This window comes from Phyllobates terribilis, unplaced genomic scaffold (genome assembly GCF_046119375.1).
Source record: "Phyllobates terribilis strain yellow unplaced genomic scaffold, ASM4611937v1 Scaffold_5__5_contigs__length_657084704, whole genome shotgun sequence".
Classification (NCBI taxonomy): domain Eukaryota; kingdom Metazoa; phylum Chordata; class Amphibia; order Anura; family Dendrobatidae; genus Phyllobates; species Phyllobates terribilis.
Window position 1 is genome coordinate 322,634,668 of NW_027362765.1, and position 17,158 is coordinate 322,651,825.

The following is a 17,158-nucleotide window of genomic DNA, read 5'->3' on the forward strand; positions in this document are numbered from 1 at the left end:
CCTGACCAGTTACCTTCGGCACTTCGTTAATGCCCACCATTCTGACTGGGTGGATCTCCTGCCATGGGCCGAATTCTCGTACAACAATCACGAGAGCGAGTCTTCCTCCAAATCCCCGTTTTTTGTAGTCTACGGTCAGCATCCTCGGATCCCGTTTCCCGTCTCCACCTCGGCGGACAATCCGGCTGCGGAATCTCTTGTTAACAAATTTTCCTCCATATGGGAGAGTACCCGGTCCGCACTCCTTCTGTCATCCGAGCGTATGAAAAGACACGCTGACAAAAAACGTCTGGACCCTCCTCAATTCCGCCCTGGGGATAAAGTCTGGCTCTCGTCCAAATATGTCCGGCTCAAGATCCCTTCCTATAAGTTAGGGCCTCGGTTCATCGGCCCACTGGAGGTCATCAGTCAGATCAACCCGGTGGCCTATAAATTGAAACTCCCGGCCAACTTACGGATCCCTAACTCCTTCCATGTGTCTCTCCTCAAACCTGTAGTGCTTAACTCTTTTTCCAAGTCTACAGGTACGCCTCCTGCTCCGGTTTCTGCTGAGGACGAGTTTGAGGTAGAGAACATTCTTGCCACCAAAAGGGTAAGAGGAAAGACCTTTTTTCTGGTAGATTGGAAGGGGTTTGGTCCTGAGGAGAGAACGTGGGAGCCCCGGGAGAACATCCATGCCCCTCTCATCCTAGCTAAATTTCTGTCTGGCCTAAAAAAGGGGGGGCCTAAAGGGGGGGGTACTGTAGCGCTGGCGTCCCTGCCCTCTGCTAGGCAGGGACGCTGCTCCCCTCACCGCTCTGCTCCGTGCCCGGCGTCCTCTCCCCGCTCTGCTGTCAGCGCGCGCTCCTTCCCGGCGTCCTCCTCCCGCTCTGTTCTCAGCGCGCGCTCCTTCCCGGCCCCTGTGCTTAGGGCGCGCGCGCGCGCGCTCCCCTCCTCTTAAAGGGGCCGCGCGCGCCGTCCTAAGGAGTCCCCGGCCAATGGCCGGAGGACTTCATCATATATAAGGCACCTCCTCCAAAATGGAGGTGCCCGAGCAATGTTGTTTGCACCTGTGTCTCACCTGTGCTTCAGCCCTCAGGTCCCGTTGCCAGTTACCTGCCAGTTACCTGCCAGTTACCTGCCAGTTTCCTGCTAGTTACCTGCCTGATTCCTGCCTGAATACTTGTTACCTGTCTGCCAGTCTGAGGTCCGACGGTCTGCCTTACTACTCCTGTCAGTCTGTCTAAAGGACCAGCCTGCCCGCTCACCTGGGAGCGCATATCAGCTACCTGCCTGCTTGCCTGAGGTCCGACGGTCTGCCTTACTACTCCGGTCAGTCTGTCTATGGACCAGCTTGCCCGCTCACCTGGGAGCGCTTCTCCGTTATCTGCCTGCTTGCCAGCCCGGAGGCTCCGTTGTCACGTGCTGTGACCACCAGCTATCTCAGAGACTCTTGCCCGCTCACCTGGGAGCGCACCTCCGTTACCTGCCTACTTGCCAGCCCGGAGGTCCCGTTGTCACGTGCGGTGACCACCAGCTATTCCAGAGACTCTTGCCCGCTCACCTGGGAGCGCTTCTCCGTTACCTACCTGCCTGCCAGCCCGGAGGTTCCGCCGTCACGTGCCGTGACCACCTGCTATTCCAGAGACTCTCGCTTGCTCACCTGGGAGCACACATCTACCATCTGCCTGCTAGCCTACCCGGAGGCTCTGCCATCACAGGTCGTACCTACCCCTTACCCAGAGACTGCCCTGATCACTTGCCGTAACTCCCTGTCCGTTCACCCAGAGACTGCCACCCGCTCCCTTACAAGGGCCGCCCCCTTGTATAGTAGCTCAGAGGTTCCGCCTCCCGGACCCGTTACACCTGCCTTTGAAGCGGAGGTCTTCCGGGAATTCTGCAATCTGTATGGCTGCCGGAAGATAAGGACGACACCCTATCATCCGCAAACTAATGGACTTTGTGAGAAAATGAACCAGGTGGTAATGGATCTCCTGAAAACGTTGCCCCTGGAAGAACGCAGTCTGTGGCCTGAGAAGCTGCCCGATCTAGTGGACCTATACAACCACATCCCGGTAGGTTCCACCAACTGTACCCCGGCTTACCTAATGAGGGCGAGACCTGGTAAGTTACCTGTTGACCTGGAAATGGGAGTCCTGACACCCGAGGACACTTCACCAGAAGCAGACTGGGACACAGAGAGGCAGCAGCAGTACCGGAAAGTACAGGAGAGCGTGGAGCGAAGTCTCTGTCAGGCTAGGGAAAGACAAGAGAAAACTTACAACCAGTATGCTCCCGCTGTTCCCCTGGTACCCGGAGAGCAGGTCTTGAAGAGGAAAAGACGGCTCCACAAGTTGGACGACCAGTGGGAGAAGGACCCGTACACCGTACTGCCCTCAAGCCACGAGAACCCGAAAGTCTGTACCATCAGTAAAGACGGAGGGGAGACCATAGCCATTGTATCCCGGGATCACCTGAAGAAGTGTCCTGAACAGCTACGGAACCCTGAAGAGGAACAAGAAGACCATCGACCCGCAGAGGAAAGGGAAGATATGGTTAGTACTGTGCTCGGAGACTTCCCTCGGTCCTGGACTCAAGTCAATGGTGCAGTTGTGGTACCCGTCCTCACGTTCCTCCAACCAGCATCCCAAGTGCCTACGGAGCAACAGGAAGAGCTGGAAGAGCAGCCGGTCCAGGAGGCAGAAGACTCCACACAAGCAGAACAGGAGGATCAACCCTCTGCTTATAGTGAGCCTGCCGTACCCCTAGTGAGTCAAAGAGCCGGTAGACAGCTGCCCAGTTAACCCTTGACAGCTCCTACACCCTGTAGTTCAGGGCTAGACAGTCAGCTCCGTAGGTCCACTAGGGCCACTAGAGGCCAGTTACCCGCACGTTGGAGGATTTGAAGTGTATAAATTGTTTTATTTGTGGTTACCTGTTTTTCTTGTTGCTTGTGTATAATTATGTGTTTCTAGTTATTTATAGGAGTCCTTGGTGGATTTACCGGGAATCCTTTGTGTATAGTTGGAGCGTAACCCAGGACGGACTAAAGACTGTTAAGGACTCGGGGCAGGACAGACCCCTACCCGGTTACGTCTCCCTGTTTTGGTGAAATGGACACCTTGCTTTTCTTCAAAGACTGCACCCGGTTGCGGACACGCCATAACCATCTTTATGTGTTTTTCTTATTGTATTATTATTGTTTATACCTTGTTATGTTTTTCTAAAAATATGTTTAGTCCCGGAGTACTAAATTTCACTAGGGGGGAATGTGGCACCCCAGGGGTCTGGTTTCCACAGTAACGGCAATGTTATGTCTGAGAGCAGGTGGGAGGTCTCTTGGTCAGGGATCCTGTGCATGCCACACCTCCTGCCCAGTCCTGGGAGGGGAAGAACTTCCCCTATATAAACCTAGGGCTGAGGCAGGGTTAGTGAGTAGAGAAGAAGTAGAGACAGAGAAGAGAAGCAGATATAGGAAAGAACATCAGGAGCTCTGTGGGAGCAGTGCTACAAGGAGTCAGGGGCTGGCAGCTGCAGAGCTCGCCCTGACTGAGAAGTTATCACCGGACCCGGAGTCCGAGGCTGTGGGGACTAACTCCTATCCAGCAGCAGAAACCGACCGGCAGGGGATTGCAGGTCCTCTGGCCCAGAAACCCGAAGGCACGGTCACACGCGTGGGACCAGCACCGCCGTCGTGGAGCGGAAGCTACTAGAAGGCCCCGAGTCACCGGCCATACGGGTGAGCACCACACGGTACACTCAGGGACGTGGGCTACTTATACCCGCTTCTAGCAAGGTAGCCAGAAGAGTATCGTTAGTTTTGGGAGGCCTACAACTCCGCCTGGCCAGGGGAGATCCCATCTGCTCAAGGACTGACCAGGCCCCAATCGCTAGCCAGTACTCCGGGAGGGTCTATCGTTGTCACCAGTAAAGACCCTGAACTACACCGTACCGTCTCTGAGTGGTTCCTGCTACCCCCATCATCCACGTCGGCTGCCCTGAGGCCATACCCCTCCCGTTGGGGGTTATACTATCACGCTGCACAATCCTACCACCGGCCTCAGCGGTCTGCCCTGCAGCAGCAGCTCCTTAGCTGTACTCAACGGGTGGCGTAGTCGTCCAACATCTACCGCTAATACAGCGCCACTTAGTCTGACTCCCTGGGCACGGACCGGATCACCGCCACGAGACTACAACCCTCAAGAGATCCGGCTCCGGGTAAGCTCCCGCATGCGCAACGCAGCGCGACCCAGGCCCAGGGGCGCGTCAATAGCCTACAGTGACAACCTCCTGGGAGCCCATACACTGTAGGGACTTCTGTACTGGCTAGGTGTAAAGCCTGTAGTGAGGACCTCCTGGGAGCCCATACACTGTAGGGACTTCAGTACTGGCTAGGTGTATAACCAGCAGTGAGGACCTCCAAGGAGCCCATACACTGTAGGGACTTCTGTACTGGCTAGGTGTATAGCCTACAGTGACAACCTCCTGGGAGCCCATACACTGTAGGGACTTCTGTATTGGCTAAGTGTAAAGCCTGTAGTGAGGACCTCCTGGGAGCCCATACACTGTAGGGACTTCTGTACTGGCTAGTGGTATAACCTGCAGTGAGGACCTCCTGGGAGCCCATACACTGTAGGGACTTCTGTACTTGCTAGGTGTAAAGCCTGTAGTGAGGACCTCCTGGGAGCCCATACACTGTAGGGACTACTGTACTGGCTAGGTGCATAACCAGCAGTGAGAACCTCCTGGGAGCCCATACACTGTAGGGACTTCTGTACTGGCTAGGTGCATAACCAGCAGTGAGAACCTCCTGGGAGCCCATACACTGTAGGGACTTCTGTACTGGCTAGGTGCATAACCAGCAGTGAGAACCTCCTGGGAGCCCATACACTGTAGGGACTTCTGTACTGGCTAGGTGTATAACCAGCAGTGAGGACCTCCTAGGAACCCATACACTGTAGGGACTTCTGTACTGGCTAGGTGTATAACCAGCAGTGAGGACCTCCTAGGAGCCCATACACTGTAGGGACTTCTGTACTGGCTAGGTGCATAACCAGCAGTGAGAACCTCCTGGGAGCCCATACACTGTAGGGACTTCTGTACTGGCTAGGTGTATAACCAGCAGTGAGGACCTCTTAGGAACCCATACACTGTAGGGACTTCTGTACTGGCTAGGTGTATAACCAGCAGTGAGGACCTCCTAGGAGCCCATACACTGTAGGGACTTCTGTACTGGCTAGGTGTATAACCAGCAGTGAGGACCTCCTAGGAGCCCATACACTGTAGGGACTTCTGTACTGGCTAGGTGCATAACCAGCAGTGAGAACCTCCTGGGAGCCCATACACTGTAGGGACTTCTGTACTGGCTAGGTGTATAACCAGCAGTGAGGACCTCCTAGGAGCCCATACACACCAGTAAATATCCACGCTCCCGGGCTTCCCTCTACCAAGGATTGAGTTTTCCGCAGGGCAGTAACAGTGCAGTAGGACTATTCTGCGCATGCGTATTCATGCGCTGAGTTTTATAGCAGTCATATTAGTTTTGCGCAATGTCGCGCCGCTGTGCTATAACATGGTGAACCAATCACTACTACACAATAAGTCACGTGAGGTTCAGAACACCGAGCGGGGAGTTATAGAGTAGACCGGAAATGATACCTCGCACAAATGGATTACTTCCTGCAGCGGCTCAGTGAGTGCTCAGTGTGTATTGTGATTTGTGTGCTGTGGGAGGCTGCTTCTCCATAGAAATCCTTCATAACATCCCCTCCCGCCTTGGTTGCGGGGTATGCCAGGTACCTGGTTTCTGCTATATGAGAATACAGCTCTGTATGTTCTGAGTATGCAGGACAGCTATGGGTAGGGCAGGTGTGAGCAGGACAGCTATGGGCAGGACCGCTGTGAGCAGGACAGCTATGGGCCGGGCAGGTGTGACAGGACAGCTATGGGCCGGGCAGGTGTGAGCAGGACAGCTATGGGCAGGACAGGTGTGAGCAGGACAGCTATGGGCAGGACAGGTGTGAGCAGGACAGCTATGGGCAGGACAGGTGTGAGCAGGACAGCTATGGGCAGGACAGGTGTGACAGGACAGCTATGGGCCGGGCAGGTGTGACAGGACAGCTATGGGCCGGGCAGGTGTGACAGGACAGCTATGGGCCGGGCAGGTGTGAGCAGGACAGCTATGGGCCGGGCAGGTGTGACAGGACAGCTATGGGCCGGGCAGGTGTGACAGGACAGCTATGGGCCGGGCAGGTGTGACAGGACAGCTATGGGCCGGGCAGGTGTGACAGGACAGCTATGGGCCGGGCAGGTGTGACAGGACAGCTATGGGCCGGGCAGGTGTGACAGGACAGCTATGGGCCGGGCAGGTGTGAGCAGGACAGCTATGGGCAGAGCAGATGTGACAGGACAGCTATGGGCCGGGCAGGTGTGAGCAGGACAGCTATGGGCCGGGCAGGTGTGAGCAGGACAGCTATGGGCAGGGCAGGTGTGAGCAGGACAGCTATGGGCCGGGCAGGTGTGAGCAGGACAGCTATGGGCCGGGCAGGTGTGAGCAGGACAGCTATGGGCCGGGCAGGTGTGAGCAGGACAGCTATGGGCAGGGCAGGTGTGAGCAGGACAGCTATGGGCAGGGCAGGTGTGAGCAGGACAGCTATGGGCAGGGCAGGTGTGAGCAGGACAGCTATGGGCAGGACCGCTGTGAGCAGGACAGGTGTGAGCAGGACAGCTATGGGCCGGGCAGGTGTGACAGGACAGCTATGGGCCGGGCAGGTGTGAGCAGGACAGCTATGGGCAGGGCAGGTGTGAGCAGGACAGCTATGGGTAGGGCAGTTGTGACAGGACAGCTATGGGCCGGGCAGGTGTGAGCAGGACAGCTATGGGCAGGACAGCTATGGGTAGGGCAGTTGTGACAGGACAGCTATGGGCCGGGCAGGTGTGAGCAGGACAGCTATGGGCAGGACCGCTGTGAGCAGGACAGGTGTGAGCAGGACAGCTATGGGCCGGGCAGGTGTGACAGGACAGCTATGGGCCGGGCAGGTGTGACAGGACAGCTATGGGCAGGGCAGGTGTGAGCAGGACAGCTATGGGTAGGGCAGTTGTGACAGGACAGCTATGGGCCGGGCAGGTGTGAGCAGGACAGCTATGGGCAGGACAGGTGTGAGCAGGACAGCTATGGGTAGGGCAGTTGTGACAGGACAGGTGTGACAGGACAACTATGGGCAGGGCAGGTGTGAGCAGGACAGCTATGGGTAGGGCAGTTGTGACAGGACAGGTGTGACAGGACAGCTATGGGCAGGGCAGGTGTGAGCAGGACAGCTATGTGTAGGGCAGGTGTGACAGGACAGCTATGGGCCGGGCAGGTGTGACAGGACAGCTATGGGCAGGACAGGTGTGAGCAGGACAGCTATGGGCAGGACAGGTGTGAGCAGGACAGCTATGGGTAGGGCAGTTGTGACAGGACAGGTGTGACAGGACAGCTATGGGCAGGGCAGGTGTGAGCAGGACAGCTATGGGTAGGGCAGTTGTGACAGGACAGGTGTGACAGGACAGCTATGGGCAGGACAGGTGTGAGCAGGACAGCTATGGGTAGGGCAGTTGTGACAGGACAGGTGTGACAGGACAGCTATGGGCAGGGCAGGTGTGAGCAGGACAGCTATGGGTAGGGCAGTTGTGACAGGACAGGTGTGACAGGACAGCTATGGGTAGGGCAGTTGTGACAGGACAGCTATGGGCCGGGCAGGTGTGAGCAGGACAGCTATGGGCCGGGCAGGTGTGAGCAGGACAGCTATGGGCAGGGCAGGTGTGAGCAGGACAGCTATGGGCAGGGCAGGTGTGAGCAGGACAGCTATGGGCCGGGCAGGTGTGAGCAGGACAGCTATGGGCAGGGCAGTTGTGACAGGACAGCTATGGGCCGGGCAGGTGTGAGCAGGACAGCTATGGGCAGGACAGCTATGGGCAGGGCAGGTGTGAGCAGGACAGCTATGGGCAGGGCAGGTGTGAGCAGGACAGCTATGGGCAGGGCAGGTGTGAGCAGGACAGCTATGGGCAGGGCAGGTGTGAGCAGGACAGCTATGGGCAGGGCAGGTGTGAGCAGGACAGCTATGGGCAGGGCAGGTGTGAGCAGGACAGCTATGGGCAGGGCAGGTGTGAGCAGGACAGCTATGGGCAGGGCAGGTGTGGCAGGACAGCTATGGGCCGGGCAAGTGTGGGCAGGGCAGGTGTGAGCAGGACAGCTATGGGCAGGGCAGGTGTGAGCAGGACAGCTATGGGCCGGGCAGGTGTGAGCAGGACAGCTATGGGCCGGGCAGGTGTGAGCAGGACAACTATGGGCAGGGCAGGTGTGAGCAGGACAACTATGGGCAGGGCAGGTGTGAGCAGGACAGCTATGGGCAGGGCAGGTGTGAGCAGGACAGCTATGGGTAGGGCAGTTGTGACAGGACAGGTGTGACAGGACAGCTATGGGCAGGACAGGTGTGAGCAGGACAGCTATGGGTAGGGCAGTTGTGACAGGACAGGTGTGACAGGACAGCTATGGGCAGGGCAGGTGTGAGCAGGACAGCTATGGGTAGGGCAGTTGTGACAGGACAGGTGTGACAGGACAGCTATGGGTAGGGCAGTTGTGACAGGACAGCTATGGGCCGGGCAGGTGTGAGCAGGACAGCTATGGGCCGGGCAGGTGTGAGCAGGACAGCTATGGGCAGGGCAGGTGTGAGCAGGACAGCTATGGGCAGGGCAGGTGTGAGCAGGACAGCTATGGGCCGGGCAGGTGTGAGCAGGACAGCTATGGGCAGGGCAGTTGTGACAGGACAGCTATGGGCCGGGCAGGTGTGAGCAGGACAGCTATGGGCAGGACAGCTATGGGCAGGGCAGGTGTGAGCAGGACAGCTATGGGCAGGGCAGGTGTGAGCAGGACAGCTATGAGCAGGGCAGGTGTGAGCAGGACAGCTATGGGCAGGGCAGGTGTGAGCAGGACAGCTATGGGCAGGGCAGGTGTGAGCAGGACAGCTATGGGCAGGGCAGGTGTGAGCAGGACAGCTATGGGCAGGGCAGGTGTGAGCAGGACAGCTATGGGCCGGGCAAGTGTGGGCAGGGCAGGTGTGAGCAGGACAGCTATGGGCAGGGCAGGTGTGGCAGGACAGCTATGGGCCGGGCAGGTGTGAGCAGGACAGCTATGGGCCGGGCAGGTGTGAGCAGGACAGCTATGGGCCGGGCAGGTGTGAGCAGGACAGCTATGGGCCGGGCAGGTGTGAGCAGGACAACTATGGGCAGGGCAGGTGTGAGCAGGACAGCTATGGGCAGGGCAGGTGTGAGCAGGACAGCTATGGGCCGGGCAGGTGTGAGCAGGACAGCTATGGGCCGGGCAGGTGTGAGCAGGACAGCTATGGGCCGGGCAGGTGTGAGCAGGACAGCTATGGGCCGGACAGGTGTGAGCAGGACAGCTGTGGGCCGGGCAGGTGTGAGCAGGACAGCTGTGGGCCGGGCAGGTGTGAGCAGGACAGCTGTGGGCCGGGCAGGTGTGAGCAGGACAGCTGTGGGCCGGGCAGGTGTGAGCAGGACAGCTGTGGGCCGGGCAGGTGTGAGCAGGACAGCTGTGGGCCGGGCAGGTGTGAGCAGGACAGCTGTGGGCCGGGCAGGTGTGAGCAGGACAGCTGTGGGCCGGGCAGGTGTGAGCAGGACAGCTGTGGGCAGAGCAGATGTGGCAGGACACCTATGGGCCGGGCAGGTGTGAGCAGGACAGCTATGGGCCGGGCAGGTGTGAGCAGGGCATCTCTGCTGCCCGTGAAGTAGGAGGAGCAGGAATACGCAGGAGGCAGCAGTGTGCAAGGTGCCTCCATAGCCTGGTAATGACAGCAGGGGGATATGCCAGTGTGTAAATAAGGAGTAGACCCCATACCTTCATCATTGCCCCTTTATCTAGCACATCAGCTGTCTTTAGATAGTGTATTCATAGCTTAAAGGGAACCTGTTGGCTGATTCATGCTGCCCAATCCCTGGCCAGCATGAATCAGATCCTGCTTGCTTGGTTGTAGATGTATTTTTGTCTAAATCACTCCAGAAAACATGACTTGACGATCTGGCCGGAACCATACGGGGAGATGAAATTATTTTGACTGGCTTCTTCCAGCACTGCTCCAGATAATTGACAGGTCCACACATAAGAGAGACCGGTCAGTCACCTAAGGGAATGCGAGGGGGGAAACCAACCAGGGGTGGCACCATCTAGTCTCATCTCTACCTATGGTCCCTGGATGGATCTTTGAAACACTGGAGCGTTTCAGAGAAAAATATGCCTAACTGCAAATGAATCAGCTGACACATTTCCTTTAAAGGGAACCTATCTTTTTGTTAGTTTTTATTAAAACAGATAATAAAACTTTCTTATTTTTCTGATTGTAGATTTGTACTTGATTACATGTACATCATTATTGGAGATGGCATCATGTATGAGTTGCTGTTAAAGGGAATCTGTCAGTAGGATTTCACTCCCCAAACTATATGTGCATATAGCTTTCAAAGACAAGTCCGGCAATATCTTTACATGGCCCGTCTGTTCTTCAGTTACTTAGAAATCAGAGATGGAATTTATAAACAAATGAGGCTGAAGAACTATTTATACATCTGAAGCCTTTGTTGCTCCAGCTCTATTCCACACCCAGTGCTGCCTTCTGCCTGCTTGACTGACAGCCTCTATACTGTGTGATCTCATGCAAAGAAGCCCTTTATTCAAGTAGGAGGAGGCAGGGCAGGGAATGAAGCTGGAGTGACAGAGGCTTCTGATCTACCATAGTTCTTCAGCCTCATTTGCATATCAATTCAAATGCTGTTTTCTCAGTAAGGCCACTTTCAGTATTTTGTCTCAGGAGTTGGAGCCAAACCCAGGAGTGGAACAATCAGAGGAAAAGTACAATAGAAACACGTCACCACTTCTGTATTTATCACCCTCTCCTGGATTTGACTTAAAAACACTGATGGAAAATACTGACCAAATACTTAAGCTGTGAACGCGGTTTTATGGAAGAACGGACTGGGTATGTAGAAGTATTGCTACACTTGTCTTTGGAAGAGCTACATGCACATATAAATAGTTGTTTTTTTTTGGGGGGGGGGTAATCCTCCATACAGTTTCCTTTTGATACCATTTAAAGCTATGCTTTACAGCAGCTACATGTGTCATAGCAATAGACTGTAGTTCTTTAGAGATGTGATCTGTGCAAAAGTCACTGTGGCGAGGGAGAGGAGGTGAGCTGTGATCAGCACCTATTGTGAATGGTGGACTTTGTTATCCCTATATACGTATTACCTGTCCTTGTATTCTGGATGATGGATGATAATCTTCTGTGCAGTAGGAAAATAATTTAATGGGACAATTGAGTGTTCTGCCTGTTTACACTTAATGATTAATATGAAGCCAGCGTTTCTAGGAATGCTAGTTAACGATAATCTTTTAGTGTAAATGGACCCTTAGAGGCCGGAGGTAAATGGGGAAGATTTTAAGGATATTTTGGTCTTGAATCGTGACATTGAAAGTTAAATCAGTTTATTTAAAAACGTGTAAGGGAACCTGTCATGAAATTCATGCTGTCCGAATCAAGACTGAATGAAAGGTTTCTTTATGTGTGTGTGTCTAGGGAAATACCTAGGAGAGCAGGGATGAAGAAGCTGCTGAGAAACGTAGTTCTTGGCCGAATATTCAATGTTTGTCTTCTCTATAATACTGCTGCGCTTCAGAGTAAAACATACTTCGCAATAATAAGAGTCTGATTCATGCTACTTATGGTTCACGCAAAAGGGCCAATATGGAGTAATAGAGAACACCCATCAATTTGTGTAATATAATTTTTAGTAGAATATAATTAAAAATGCATTTTGTAAAATAATAAGAGGTCAATAAGGAGGGGATCAAGATTAAAGAAATAGAGACTGATGTCATGTCAAAAAGTTTGAATTGCATTAATGAGTAAATAGGTAAATTATTCTATAAACATATGACAGCGATAATGTTTAAGTAATCCGAAAATACACGATTTGATGCATGCCTAAAATTAGATTGTTACATAATGTTATATCCCAAATAAATGGCAATAAAAAATATGCAGAAGAAAAAAAATATTAGTATATGAAAAATAAGGTGCAATTACTGTGACCCTGTTAAACGACAATTACTCAAGGGTAGAGTATATCTATATCAAAAATAAGGTGCGGTATATACCCTTGATAATATAGGATAAGTCTGTACTCTAACAGAAACGAGCATCTAATGATGTACAAGTGCACAATAAATCTAAAAGTATAAATCAATGTGAAGTGCGGTGCTTACCCACATTAGCAGTAAGTGCTGTGACTCCTTTCTTACCCTGACACTCATTTTGCTTCTAGCTTTCTCAAGGGGCCTCATGGTTCAGGCAGCATGAATCTCATGACAGGTTCCCTTTAATATAAAAACTTAATATAAAGAGGACCCAGTGGCCAGTTTTTGCTTTTATTTTATTTTTGCTGCTCCTTAGTTTTTCGTATATATATTCTTTTAAATCTGCCATACATCTCTAGAGATATGGGTCTTTTTATTTATTGCAAGTTGTTACTTTCTTTACTAACAGGGCATGGCTCGCATGGTAATAATACAGAGCAGCCTAAAAACACGCCCCCAAGAGAAGCCTGAGCCACGCCCCCTTGGCAAAGACCCTAAAAATGAACACTAATTAAACAGGTCCATAGCTCTGAAACTGTTTGGGGTGCTATAATTCATGTTTCATTTGCTTCTGTTTAAGTGCCTTCACTTAGGAATCCATTGTGTTGAAGTCGCCACAATGGTCCTTTTCTTGACAAGCCCAACTAGGATGGGTAAAGACAAAGAGATGGCTGAAAGGATATTAAAACTTTCCCTGGAGATCATCTACCTGCTGACAGGCGAGGTGAGGGATTCTGAGGATTATGACAGTAAAACATCTGTATAAATGACTTCGGGGGTTGATTGCAGAGGTAACTTAATTGGGGGATGTATAGTAAGTGTTTTAGTTTCTCTCTCTCTCTCTCTCTGCTCAGGATTACATAGTAGTGAGGAAGACCTCTGGCATGTCAGGAGGATGGAACAAGACTCAGAGCCCCATTAAGGAGCCTCCACCTTATTCACTGAAACACATGAAGAGCAATGATCAGAAGATCCTAGACCTCACCAACAAGATCATTGAGCTGCTGACTGATGAGGTGAGCGCTGCTGGGAGTACTAGGACATTATACTGTAACGCTAAGAAAGGTCTGTAAGGTTCTTAGATGTTAGGTAGCTGTCCAGCAGCTACAGTATGTCTCTCAACTCCTCCTTATGCATGTGTTCCCAGTAGAACGGGAAATAGGGGTTGTGTTTCTAGATTCAGCTGTTGTCATCTAATGTGTTGACCAGCTTCAGGGAGTGAAATAAAGGGAGTATGAGAACCGAGCAGCTTTGTGTCTTGGAGCTCTGCCTCTTTTTTATTCTTTTTTTTTAATTACTGGGACACTTGGATGGTGTGTTTAGAATATGCCCCTTCTTTTTTTTTTTAGCCCTGCTCTCTGGGGGTTATAGCGTTACTCTAGCTCCACTCACTTCCTCTTATGCAGGAGTCCTGACAGGCCCTCATATGGAATTGAAGGAAGCCGGGATAACCCTTTTGGAAAGGCTCCGTGGAGAGGAGCTAAAATGTAGCATGGGTGAAGAATATATTTACCTTTTTTCTACTAAAAATGACTTTTTAGGTGCTCCCTCTATTTTTCTATCTGCTGTAGCTGCTCCTGCAGTCTACAGTCTGGCTCTGACCGCACCATTTGCATTACATGACTACTGAAGCTGTTACAGGGGAGGCTGTATTACTGCAGATATACACTGGTACAGCATCATCGGGCTCACTTCATGGTGCAGAGCACAAATTACATGTCCAGGAAACATGTCTGGCAGAGAAAGGATGAATGCTGAAGAATGAAATCCTACTTTATTCCCAAAGATGAGGGTTTCTATGGATGTGTCTTTCTGATAATGCTAACCTGCTTCTCTCAAGAACAACAATATATGACAGTGTGCACATAAAGTTCAACCCTAAATGTGTTTAGCCTATTACCTCAAATGTCATACTTTTCTAAAGAAAATACCTTCTAAAGTGGTATAAAGTAGTGACTCCTGACAGGGCTGCCACTAGAAATTTCAGGGCCCCATACTGGCAAAATTTTCTGGTCCCCACCCCTCAAACCTTTCACAGTCCCACCGCACACTTATGGAAAATGACACTTCTGCACCACGTCCTCACTAATCACACATTAACAGTTCCCATTGAACACCAGATCACATACATAACCAGCAGCTTTTGTTTTGGCTAAAAGCTCTTTTAAGCCGCTACCACGACAAGGTAGACTCTTCTGGCCGGGCCCTGCTCTAACCTATTAAACCTTTCTTAAAATATGCAGTACTCTTTTTATTTATTTTTCTTTAAGGGAATGTGTCACATACATTTGTTTTTTTTTTTTAATATATAATTTTTATTAACTTTTTCAAAAAGAAACAAAACATACCAGATTAAGGTGATAATCAGATACCTGTTCGCAGACAGGGTATAAATAGATAGTTCTTACATATTTGATTGGTAAAGCAAAACAATATAATAAAAGAACTTAATAACAATGTAACTTACATCAGTTTAATTAACTTGCAATCCAGTTGATACTCTGATTTATTGAAGCCATCTTGTTAGATTAGACCACCTATGTTAGTATTATAGACCTTCGCCAAATGATCCCTCCATCCCACTCTCTCCCCCTCCCCCCCTCAATCCAGGCGTAATGGACGTAGGCTATCCCCAAGATCTTACAGAATGTACGACGCTGTGGAAGTGAAAGGTTCCACCATTTTCTTTTTTTCATTTAATGAGCAGCAATTTACAATAAACTGTTTCCATTTCGGAAGAAATTTGCCAGCTTGTGTTTCCTTATTGCTAAGGGCGTCTTGTTTCATTTGAGCTGTTAACTCTTCAATGGGGGGGTGTTGGGTTCTAGCCAATATTTTAAGTACCGTATATTCCGGCGTATAAGACGACTTTTGAAGACTGAAAAATCTTCTGTCTAGTCTGGGGTCGTCTTATACGCCGGTAATGCTTTTGAACTTTCAGAAATTGACATGCGGGGATACTCTGGGGGTGTTAATAAGCTGCCGTGGCCGTATCCCTGCCATGTCGGAGTTAATATAAAGTGGAGGGAGTTAAAATACGGTGGCGGTAGGTCCAGACGGTCAGCGCTTCTGTGCTGAAACGGACACATCGCTGCGTATTCCCAGCTCCGGACACAGCGCAGGGCTTCTGTGCCGACAGCTTTCACTTGTCACAGAAGCGCTGCGCTGTGTCCGGAGCAGGGAAGTTCGCATCGCTTCTGTGACAATATATGAAAAGCCGGCAATTCAGCAGCGGCATAAGCCGGCACCCGACAATTTAGAATAGAAAGAATAGAGCTTCACACATAGATTAGATAGATAGAAACATGTCAGTCACATATATATGAAGTACAGTGACAGTGTTGGTTACTGTACTTGTCATTTAGTGTAAAGGATTTATTAAAACAAATAATAGTGTTTTCATGCACCGTCTCTTTAAAAAAGCCGGCCGGCAATTCAGCATCTGTACCCGACAATTTATAACAGAAAGATAGAGCATCACACATAGATTAAATAGATAGAAACATGTCAGTCACATATATATGAAGTACAGTGACAGTGCTGGTTAATGTACTTGTCATCTAGTGTTAAAATAACGGATTTATTTAAAAAAAAATTGGCGTGGGGTTCCCCTTAATTTTAGTCTCTAGCGGAGGTTAAGCAGACGGCTGGGGCAGATGTTTGAAGCCTGGGAAGGGGGTAATACCCACGGAGCTTCCCAGGCTACTAATATCAGCCCCCAGCTGAATACATAGCCTTTACTAGCTATTAAAATGGGGGACCCCCCAAAAAAAATGACGTGGGGTCCCCCCTAATTTAATAGCTAGCAAAGGCTAGGCAGACAGCTGGGGGCTGATATTAATAGCCCAGGAAGGGAGCCATGAATATTGGCCCCCTCCCAGGCTAGAAACACCAGCCGTCAGCCGCCCCAGAAATGGCGCATTCATAGGATGCGCCAATTCTGGCACTTAGCCTCGCTCTTCCCACTGCCCTGTAGCGGTGGCAGTGGGGTAATAGGGCTGGGGTTGATGTCAGCTTATAATGCCAGCTGACATCAAGCCCAGGTTAGTAATGGAGAGGCGTCTATAAGACACCCCCATTACTAACCCCATAGTCAAAGTTACAAAAAAAACACAAACACCCAGAATAAAGTCCTTTAATTGAAATAAACACACAATTCTTTATTGTTCTAAATTAAACCATACTTACCATCACGCCCATTCCAGCTGAAGCCAACGATCTCCTGCAATAAAAGAAAAATAATAAAGCAACCTCATCCTTACCTTTCCATGGTTCCCAGGACAGCTTCAGCTCTGCTACATCGAGATGACAGGCTGGACCGCAGCAGAACGCCGCCATCCAGCCTGTCATCCCGCAGACACTGAGAAGCGCAGGCATGCTTGCGCTCCTCACTGTCTCGCTGTGACGGCATCCAGATGAGCCGATAATGAACTCAGCTCACCTCCTGGACGTCCGTCACTGACAGCGTGGGAAACTTCTACTGCGCATGCGGGGAGCAGGAGAATTTTCCCACGCTGTCAGTGACGTGCATGAGGTGAGCCGAGTTCATTGGACATGATCTCGGCTCATCTGGATGCCGTCACAGTCAGACACTGAGGAGCACAAGCATGCCTGCGCTTCTCAGTGTCTGCCGCATGGCAAGCTGAACGGCAGCGTTCTGCTGCGGTGCAGCCTGTCATGTGAATGTAGCAGAGCTGGACCGGTCCTGGGAACCATGGAAAGGTAAGGATGAGGTTGCTTTATTATTTTACTTTTATTGCAGGAGATCGTTGGCTTCAGCTGGAATGGGCGTGATGGTAAGTATGGTTTAATTTAGAACAATAAAGGATTGTGTCTTTATTTCAATTAAAGGACTTTATTCTGGGTGTTGTGTTTTTTTTAATTACTTTACTAGAAATTCATGGCAGTCATGTCTAATATTGGCGTGACCCCATGAATTTCGGGCTTAGGGCCAGCTGATAATACCAAGCTGGCCTTAACCCCTTTATT

At 51.1% G+C, this 17,158-nt stretch overlaps 1 protein-coding gene across 1 annotated transcript in view; it reads left to right on the forward strand.

Moving 5' to 3' along the window:
* Positions 1 to 5,634: 5,634 nt before the first annotated feature.
* Positions 5,635 to 17,158, forward strand: part of LOC141271558 (uncharacterized) — a 59,658-nt gene continuing 48,134 nt past the window's right edge. Inside the window, exons 1-3 of the mRNA XM_073681608.1 lie at positions 5,635 to 5,774; positions 12,750 to 12,893; positions 13,024 to 13,185. Of these exons, the coding sequence (XP_073537709.1) occupies positions 12,789 to 12,893; positions 13,024 to 13,185 (267 nt within the window). The 5' untranslated portion in view covers positions 5,635 to 5,774; positions 12,750 to 12,788. The remainder of the gene's footprint in view (positions 5,775 to 12,749; positions 12,894 to 13,023; positions 13,186 to 17,158) is intronic.